Genomic DNA, 10,958 nt, shown 5'->3' with positions numbered 1-10,958 from the left:
ATTTCACTATTTGCTGATTAAGGAAACTATGCTATGAAATATTGGGTTTACCCATGCTCCGTGACAGAGCCAAAAATTTTAAATTGGTGGGCCCAAGTTTTAGATACTCCTTATGTCCTATTAAATATCAAATATTTGATTCTGACACGTGATTTTTGTAATATTATTTTGTGAGTTATTGGAGAGAGAGAGTAAAGTAAGAGAGATAAAAAAATAGAGATGATATTATTTCTATTTTAAGAAACGTTTCTTTTTTAATGGGACAATCCAAAAGGGAAAATATTTTATCTCTAATTGGGACAAAGCGAGTATTTTTTTTAGTATCGGCATGGCCGAAAATTGTTGCAACATGGACAATAGAGAGTTGCAAGAGATTAACCATCCATGTCCAATGGTTCCTTCATTAATACTACGATGGAGAGGTAAAATCCCTAAAGAGTGATGATCATGGTAGACAAGAATAAAAAGCGGCCCACTCTTTTATTTTACTCAAAAATCTCAACTAACACTCTATTTTTACATGTATCTCGAGTAATTCACAATTTATTATTTGGACATATTCATGTGAAAATAAGAATAAAAACTGGCCCGGCCGCTCTTTTATTTGATATTATATTACTCTCTCCGTCCCGGCTAAGATGACACATTTCTTAGCAAAACACGGGATTTTAGGAGTTATTGGTTAAAGTATTTAATTGGAGAGAGAAAATGTAGGTGTAAATATTAAAATAGAGAGAGAAAGAAAGATGAGTATTTTAATAGGAGTGGGAAAAAGTTGTTGAATGTATAAATTGGAGTGAGAAAGTTTCCAAAATAGGAAATGTATGTTAAGAGATAAATATAACTTACCTATATAAAAAATGCATTAAAATATGGAGTAATAAAAACACGTCAAGATTCAATCACAACCACAACCATTTTAGTTTAGAAAAATTAAATGAAGTGGGAAGGCTAAGTTATCCAAGTTGAGAGTGTAGCTATGAACAAATAAGAAAGGGAGCAACAAATAATTCTCTTTCTCTCCAATTCTTACACAAATCATCGATAATGCTACGGCACTCCAAAAATTTACTGTATGTCTTGTGATCAAGTAGCATTAGCTCGTGCACATCATGATGGATGGTTTTCAACATACTTCCTTCGTCCATCAGTCCATCATGACACGGGTTCTAGAGAATAAGTGGTGTTCCGACCAATTGTAGTGGATAGTCTAAAATGGAAAGGCTGAATTAACAAATTACAACCAATAAAAATTAACACAGTACAAATTATAACCGAAAACATAATCCTATCCAAATTAGGAAACATAATCCTATATAGATTCAATACATACTAACAAATCTCCACCTTGACTTGAATTCTCCCTTGCAGATGAATCATTACAATGCTTGATGAACAGACTTCTCCTTCCTTGCCTTAGATTTGCCATAAACCGAATTCACCTTAACGTTCGGAGCACATCCTGATGATTAACACAGAAACCCTAACATATGCGGAATTCAAAACCCTAGTCCAAAAAACACCAGTTTGTTGTGACAGAATAGAGTAATTGTGTAATCGAGACAAACAGAAATGTAAAGAAGACATAGATTTACGTGGTTCACCAACGTGGTTGGACAGGAAATGGAGAACTTATTTTATTTAGAGTTATGACTACAAATTTCATATTAGATTTTTCAGATCACAAAATTATGTGCTCTGCTCCCATATAAATAGACACATGAGACAGACAGATTGGACCTAGAAAATATAATCCTATCCCAATTACAATACATAATCTTTTGCAGATTTTCAAGTGCATAATAACATGATCGGTTTAGAGACAAGGGAAAAGTGGCGTGATTTTAAGGGAGAAAAAAATAATAGGCTTGGGAATTTATTTGTAACAAAAAGATTGGGATCAAAATGGATAAATATAATATTTAAATCCACGCACTCGAAAATCCAGCTACAATCTAACATCCTCTATGATTTCATTGATTAATTATTGTCTTATTAGATTAGGATCCGACTAGATTTTGATTATCTTGTACGTTTTTTTCTTGGAGGAGTTCTTTGGCCAAAGGGTAATTATTTATTTTTCACATGAATTGTGAATTAAATTGGACATTTATTTTCAAGCCTAATCAAATCTACAATGATAATTAAATATTTCCTAGTCTATCTTGATCTTTTCAAACTATCAATCTACAACCTCTTTTATTTAATTCCATTAAAGATTGCTACTTTGTTCCGATGTTGGAAAGGAAAGGGTCGACGTAAGCTACTATAAAAGGCCAATTAATACAACCTTTTTATTATATTTCGATCATTATGTTTGTTTACTCTCTCTTTAGGTTTTCCCCTTTTTCGCTTCTTCCAGTACACACGGTATGTTTTACTCGATGAACGGATGTTTATGTTTTTCAATGAAGATTTTTATGCGTCTCCTTTTCTCTTATTCTTTTTTAAATATGATAGAGTAATTATAATGTGTGAATTATAGCAGATGTCGCATGAAGATAGAATCAGCGAATTGAATGAAGATAGAATCAGTGAATTACCTAGTGATATTCTGATATCTATAATCTCTCGATTGACTCCGAAAGAAGCTACTTCTACTTGCATACTTTCAACTCATTGGCGACATCTCCATAGCTATGCGACTCATCTCAATTTCCCAAAGTTCGGAGATAGGATTGACACAAAATCAAAGTATTTAAGTATGATCGATCATGTCTTGGATTCACATAGAGGCACTAAAATAAAAGAGTTGGTGGTGGACTTGGACTATCTAGAATGTGAAAAATTTGAGAAGTGGTTCGAGTTTGCCCTAACTAAGAAAGCTAAAAAAATTTGTTTACGTGGTTGGAATAACAATAAGGTTCCAATTCTAAGACTTCCAATTACAGATGGTATGAAATGCCTTAAAGATTTGTATCTAGGCAATGGAATTAAATTGACCGATCAAGATTTTGAGCTTTTGGTTTCCAATTGCCTTGCTCTTGAATGCTTGATAATTGAAGTATCTTTCAGCTTGAAAAATGTCTCAATAGTTGGGCACTCGAAATTGAAGCATGTAAAACTATTATATGCTAGGAGAGTTGAATCCATTGTGATTTGCGACGCAATAAGCCTCGTTTCTTTGACGCTCCATAATTTGTCAGCTGGATGTGCTTTCAAACTAAGTAACAGTCCGAAGCTTACCAAACTCAATTATCAAGAAAATCATAATGTACTCATGCTTGCTGAGCTCCTTGTCAGAATTCCATCTTCCATACGCAACCAACTTCAACGATTGCGCCTCTCAACTACATTTCATTCTTATTATGTTACGCCTCGGGTAATAACTTTTCTTCAATTTCTTTTTTCTTCTTATATATAGCAAGTGTTAAGTAATAAATGTGAATTTAATTTGCTGAAGGATCTTGTTCATCAAGAGTTGTTGTATGTTGATCTTATAAATATAAAACATCTAGAGTTGTCGATTGAGACGGCCGATTTTCTTTATTGTGATGGGCCTTTTCAACGCTATGTGCACCGTTTGATTGAAGCATGTGGTTCACTAGAAACACTTGTGATAAAGGTATGCGTTAAAGTTAAACAATCAATTTTAATTTGGGGCAGTCATTGACACATTTTTTCAATATGTATTGCAGTTTACGAAGGAAGATCTGGGCATAAATGCACATCCAATGTGTGAGGAGTGTAGGATCATGATGCTCATAGATCAACCTGCGCCTGCAGAGTGTAGGAACACGAATTCCCAGGATTTAATAATTATAGAACCTGCGGCTGCAGAGTGCATGGGTTGCCAGCATTTAAAAAGAATAGAAGCGATGGGCATCATGTATCAACATGCAGAGTTGCCCGTAAAGTATTTGGAAATCACAGGATATTTTGGTAATTCGTGGCAACGGCAATTGGCTATGTTCATAGTTGATAATGCTACGGCTCTCCAAAAATTGAGTGTATTGTCTTGTGATCAAGAGGCATTAGCTCGTGCACGTCATGATTTTCGACATACTTCCTTCGTCCATCATGACATACGGGGTCTAGAGAATAAGTGGTGTTCCGACTATTTGTCGTGGATACTTGATACGGGCATATCTTCATGAATATCCCTCATATCTTATTAAATATTTAGTTATAATTTCTTTATAGCATATTTATTTCTTGTTCGGTAAGTTAGGTTTATTTCTTGTTCATTAAGTTAGGACCATTGTTATTTTCTTCTATCAATATATCAGAATTTATCTACTTTTATCGTCTTTTATCTTTCTCTGCAATTTATCTTATCAAAAAAACCTTAAAGAACGATAATTGGCTGCTCGACGGGATTCTTCTCTGCGACCTCTCGCAATTATCCTTCTATACTATATTTTAATAGTTTTCATAACTTCCTTTACATGCTTTGTTGATTAGAACCTCGCTTAATTTGAATACAGATGATAAATAGATCTTAATTAGTCCAGCTTTGTTGGTTGATGAGATATGTATCATTAATTCTTTTCAAAACGTAAGTTCCAAACATTCATACAACTTATTTATATTGATTAATTTTCCTGCTGTCGTGCCTAAGCGACGACATCCATAGTGACTGGATGTTTCGAACTAAGCAACATTCCGAAGCTTACCAAACTCAATTTTCAAGGAACTTTTGATCTACTCATGCTTGTTGAGCTCCTTTTCAGAATTTCATCTTGCATACGCGACCAACTACAACGATTTGCGCCTCTCAACTATATTTTATTCTTATTTTTATAAGGTTTGGGTAATGATTTTTCTTAAATTTAATTTTTTCTTATAATACACTCCATATACCAAATATGAATATATGTGACTTTAATTCGCAGGAGGATCTTGATCATCCTGAGTTGTTGTGGGTTGATCTTGTAATATAAAACATCTAGAGGTGGTGATTGAGACAAGCGGTTCTCTTCCCAGTGGCGGGTCTTTTCAACGGTATGTGAGTCGTTTGATTGAAGTATGTGGTTCACTTGACAAACTTGAGATATAGGTATGAATTACCTCAAACTAACTGGACATCAACTTTAATTTAGGTGCAGTCAATTACACTGTTTGATGCATTTTTACAATTTATGTTGCAGTTTATAACTCAGACAAGGAGAGTGATGTGTGAGTGGTGATGGAAAGAGACACATAGATCAACCTGCTGCAGAGTGTAGGAGGTGTCGGTATCCAAAAATCATAGGATATTTGATCAAGTGCTAGGCCAAAATCAACATGCAAAGTTGCCCGTAAAGTATTTGGAAATCACATGATATTTTGGCTCTTCGTGGCAACAGAAATTGGCTTTGTACGTCGTCAATAATGCTAAAGCTCTCCAGTAATTTACAGTAGTGTCTTGAGATCAAGAGGCGTTAGCTCGTCCGCGTCGTGATTTTCAACATACTCCCTTTGTCGACTATGACGGTTCTAGTTTTAGTGGACGGGCCGAGTTGTACATGTATGAGATAGAGAATAAGTGTTGTTCATACCAATTGTTGTGATCGGCAGCGACGGTCCGTGCTGAACCATTAATTAATCACAAATATCTTGACCATACCTAACTAAATACTAAGTACTCCCTCGGTTCCCTCGTAGTTGAGTCATTTTTCTATTTCGGGAAGTTCCCTCATAGTTAAGTCATTCCCATGTATAGTAACTTTTTTCTCTTTCTTACTTTACTCTGTCTTACTTTATTGTCTGTACTTTATTCAATCTCTACTTTATTCTCTCTTACTTTTTTATCTATTATTTAACACCCTCAACATCCCTACTAAAAATCCGCAACGAAAAGTTTCGCCTCAACTACGAGGGAACGAAGAGAGTACTAATTTTAAATGACAATTTCAAATACATTGTTAGGATCAAGTTTGTGCACATTATATATAATATTAATTAATACTCATAAAATTACAAATAATTTGTGCCACGTGTAATATGTTTTAAATATTTTGATTCCAAATTTCAAACATTAACATATTTACTATCATATCACATCGTTCTATTGTTTGATCCTCTAAAATTACTAAAATATGTTGAATAAAATTTTTCAAAATTAAATAGTGTTAACATAAAAAAAATATCGTTTATATTCAATTGTGCAATACTTAATACTCCCTATGCCCCCACTCAGGTAGAACGGAAGGGTCATTCTTTGGACAAGCTGATGGAATGTGTTTTATTTAAGTAAACATCTTTGAAATTAGGATTTTTTTTCCAAGTTGTAAAAGTGTTGCCATGTACCTATAAAAGGCCTCTTGTTCGAGCTGCCGGTGTTAAAATTCTAATATCTTGTCCCACATCGGCTTGGTGATGATCCTATCTCTTCTATATAAGGATGGATAACCCTCCCCCTTATGAGGCCTTTTAAGGGGTGAGTGACCCATTTCTAATAGCCGGCAAGGATCGTATCACTCATTATTGTGTGCTGTCTCGGAAAGTAGACCAAAGCACAAGGTATCTTTTACTAGACTTTTTGCATAAAGATTTATAGTACTTCCTTTTTTATTCTGCTCCAAGATTGGTCAATATGTATATGATTGGTTTTCTTTAATTAAATCTTTAATGTTTACGTACTGAAGATTTGAAACTAATACTGCCAATTATCAATATTCGAAGAGACAATATTGAAGTCAGTTTTTGAGAAGGTAGTATCGATTTTGTCAATCACAGCTTACATAGTAAACACCGAGCGACCTACATTACTTGTGGCAATTTTGAGAGGTGATTTGAGTTTGCCATAACTAAGAAAGCTGAAATAATTCGTTTACATGTTCCCACTTTCGAAATAAGCTAGGGTACAATTCATTGTCATTCTTATAATAAGGGGTCCAATTTTTAGACTTCCAACTACAAATGGTATTAACTTCCTTAAAGATTTGTATCTACGTAGGAACATTAAAATGACCGATCAAAATTTTGAGATTTTGATTTCCAATTTACCTTGCTCTTGAATGCTTGAGATTAGAAGTATCTATCAACTTGAAAAATATCTTCAATTGTTGGGCACTCAAAACTGAAGCATGTAACCTTATCAGAAGCTCGGGAAGCTGAATCCATTGTGATTAGCGACGCAATAAACCTTATATCTCCGACGTTCTATAATTTGACAACTTGGATGTGCCTTCAAACTAAGCAACATTCCGAAGCTTACCAAACTTAATTTTCAAGAAACTTTTGATCTACTCATGCTTGCTGAGCTCCTTATCAGAATTCTATCTTGCATACACGACCAACTACAACGATTGTGCCTCTCAACTACATTTTATACTGTACATTTTATTCTTATATATCTCTGGTAATATTTTCTTGAATTTCTTTTTTCTTCTTATATATATAGCAAATATTAATAAATGTGATTTTAATTTGCAGATGGATCTTGATCATCATGAGTTGTTGTCTGTTGATCTTGTAAATATAAAACATCTGGAGTTGGTGATTGAGGAAACTGATAATCTTTTCTATGATGGGCCTTTTCAACGCTATGTGCGCCATTTGATTGAAGCATGTGGTTCACTGGAAACACTTGTTATAAAGGTATGCATTAAGTTAAACCATCAATTTTAATTTTGGGCATTCATTGATGCATTTTTTTCAATTTGTGTTGCAGTTTACGAGGGAAGCGATGGGCAAAAATGCACGTCCAACGTGTGAGGAGTGTAGGAAAGTGATGCGCTATAGATCAACCTGCGGCTGCATAGTGTAGGAATTGCCGGGATTTACAATTCATAGAACGTGTGAACCGAGCGATGGGCATCATATATCAACATGCAGAGTTGCCCGTAAAGTATTTTGAAATAACAGGATATTTTGGTTCTTCGTGGCAACGGAAATTGGCCATGTTCATCAGTTGCGAAGCCAAAAGTTCTTCGATGGGGGGTCCCAAATTACTGCTAATAGTCATATGATTTTTTCTATGTTCGTGTGTGGAAGTTCAAAATAATCATTAGTTTTCGTAAATATAATGGATGGAACAGAATTTTTTATAATATTTAAATGTCATAATAGAAAATGCTATAAACTAGTATAAAGTTTTTTTATTATAAATATAATGATGGAAGAAAAAAATTTACAAAGAATGGAAATTAAAAAGGAATTTTATATAATATTTAAATGTCATCGTAGAAAATACTATAAACTAGTATAATTTTTTATTATTATGAATATAATGATGGAAGAAAACAAATAGAGAAAAAAACAATCACATTTGTGAATTGAAACCAAGGCATGATAGAAAGCAGACAGAGTCTCCAACCACCTGCACTACCGCCTTTACATGTAACCAATTGTTTGCATATACTATATATAGGCAAAAGCCAAACTGATGAGGGGACAAGGGCCCCACTGGCCCCAACGTGGCTGCGCCACTGATCTCTCCAAAAATGAATGTAGTGTCTTGTGATCAAGTGGCGTTAGCTCGTCCACGTCATAATTTTCGACATACTTCCTTCGTCCATCATTACATGGGTTCTAGAGAATAAGTGGTGTTTCGACTAATTGTCGTGGATAGTCTAAAATGGAAAGGCTGGATTAATTAGTAGTAGTATATATTTTTTTTTAATTTTGACCAAAGGTGTTCCGAGTCCACCTTTAGCGGAATTGGATTAATCCTGCTCGACCGGGCTTGCAGATTAAGGCCGAAAGTCTTATTGGGAATATAATATAGTGTGTTTATATATTTATAAATTGTGGAAAAAATACTTGAATGTTACTTTTATGTAAATATGGGTTGCTTATGTAAATATTTTTCCAAAATCAATGAAAATATTGTTTTTGTATCAGGTTGTCGATGAAGATATTTTATAGTATGATAGTATATGATATCATTGTATCTCAAGTTGAGATATAAACATATTTTGCGATATTATATAATGTCACAAGCTAAACTTATTATCTTTGCCTTGTATAACATCAATTTAGAAGTCCATAATTTCTTCAAACTTTTCCATAATATATAATCTTCATGGCTAACGAATTGGCTGGAGGCCAAAATCAAGCGATATTATGCATATATGTAGCAAGATTTGTAGAAGATGCCATGTATAATAATAGTAATATTCAACAGTACTGTGACGCATGCATATAATTTTTAGATTTGTTAAAACAATTCTATTCTAACTTACAAAAACTTAAAAAAGAAAAAAGAAAAAAAGAAACTAAGCATAAGCTCTTAAAAAGCTCAACTAAGCCACTCTTAGAATCATCATTTTTTATTGTATTAATATTTGAAACAAGAAGATTGGTCAAAGGAAAGATTGGTCAAAGGAGATTAATTATTGTACAAGACATAATTCCAAGAATAATGACACAATGTCGTAGGTACCATCATTATTTATTAATAATGGCGTCACATTTTGTCTAAATATAAAAAGCATAGTTTGCGATTAGAATATGAACTACAATAAACAATCTTGTACATTTACACTTTTTCTCATATTAATTATTGTTTCAATTTGATCTTCGTTTTTCCGTAAATTGAATAAAGGATTGTATTTATATTTGTGCTCGGGGATCCCTTAATGGATCCACCAACACTACCACCGTCATCACATCATCGATAATGCTACGGCTCTCCAAAAATTTACCGTAGTGTCTTGTGATCAAGTGGCGTTAGCTCGTGCACGTCATGATAGGTGATTTTCAACATACTTCCTTCGTCCATCATGACACGGGTTCTAGAGAATAAGTGGTGTTACGACTAATTGTCGTGGATAGTCTAAAATGGAAAGGCTGGATTAAGAGCATCCACAATAAGAATAGGCCTACCATAGGCCTGCCACAAACTCTTCCTACCACATCATCAGCACTAAAATTCCTCCTGCCACATCATCAGGACAAGCAATAGGCTAGCCACAACAAACAAAATTAAAATAAACAACTAAATTTACGGAATTAAACACAAAATAGAGAATTAAATTTATGACACATATACGGGAAAATTCATAATTTTATTTAAATAAAAAAAGTACATTAATTAGAAAAAAATTACATAATAAAAAAAATCGCGCTTCCACACACGAGCCCCCGACCCACTCTACTCCTCGTCGCCGTCGCCGCCGTCCTTGCCGCAACCCTGGACCCCCAAATATGCTCCATCTGAGCCCGCCTCCGAGCCCCCCAATTGTGCCGCGGCGACATCCAAATCGACCTGCATACTCTCGAGCAATGAGTGAAGAAACCTCTTCTCCATGGGGTCAGTTGCCTCCCTCCATTCAGCTAAGATCTTGTGCATCTGAGCCCACGTTTGTTGACGCGCGAAGAAGGCAAGCTCGGCTTGCAACTTGCTAGCAGGGGGAATGCTGATTGGACCTCCTAGGACCCCCGGGCGCCTCCCCTGGCTGCCCGTTGAACCCTCCTCTGACCAACCGGGCGAGTGCGGCGAGTGAACGATGGAGGGGACGGGAACTCCTGAACATCCTTGGGGAGGTCGTGGGAACCACCGCTGCTGCTGTGGTCACCAGCGAGGTTCAGTCGCTGCTTCTTCGGCCAGCTAGCCTCGACACCCGCTCGGAACTTCTCGGAATCCATCAGCACCACATAGCGGCTCTAGTAGGTGAATTCCTTATACACCCCCGGCTTAGGGAATGCTCTCTCCGCTATCCTCCTGCAATCCTCCTCAGTCTGGCCACTGGTCTTCATGCGGAGGGCATTGGTGTGCAAGCCCGCAAATCGGGAGACCGCAGCCCTGATTCGGTCCCACCCCTTCCGGCACTTCTCCCCGGTGTATGGCTTCCCATGCGGGCAATGCCTCCTGTAGGCTTCTACAATTTTAGCCCACATGTTGACGATGCTCTGATTGTTCGCAACTAGAGGATCATAGCAAACAGACACCCAAGCCTTGGCCAGCGCCACGTTCTCTTCTTCCGTCCACTTCCTCCGTGCCGGGCTGCAGTCATCAGCCGGCTGTGACGACTTGCCGACCACCTTCTTGCTCTTTTTCTTCTTCGGTGCGCCCCGACCTCACTCCCGAC

General features: G+C 36.1%; 1 protein-coding gene across 1 annotated transcript; it reads left to right on the top strand.

The window, feature by feature from the left end:
• The first annotated feature begins 2,488 nt into the window (after positions 1–2,488).
• LOC125200530 (uncharacterized) lies at positions 2,489–4,097 on the top strand. The gene is made up of 3 exons (XM_048098165.2): positions 2,489–3,322; positions 3,404–3,565; positions 3,639–4,097. The coding sequence occupies exons 1-3, from the start codon at positions 2,489–2,491 to the stop codon at positions 4,095–4,097; spliced, it is 1,455 nt and encodes a 484-aa protein (XP_047954122.2).
• Positions 4,098–10,958: the final 6,861 nt, after the last annotated feature.

Source organism: Salvia hispanica, chromosome 2 (assembly GCF_029641045.1).
Source record: "Salvia hispanica isolate PSC_SH4W2 chromosome 2, Shi_PSC_v1, whole genome shotgun sequence".
Classification (NCBI taxonomy): Eukaryota; Viridiplantae; Streptophyta; class Magnoliopsida; order Lamiales; family Lamiaceae; genus Salvia; species Salvia hispanica.
This window is presented reverse-complemented; position numbering and strand designations above follow the sequence as displayed.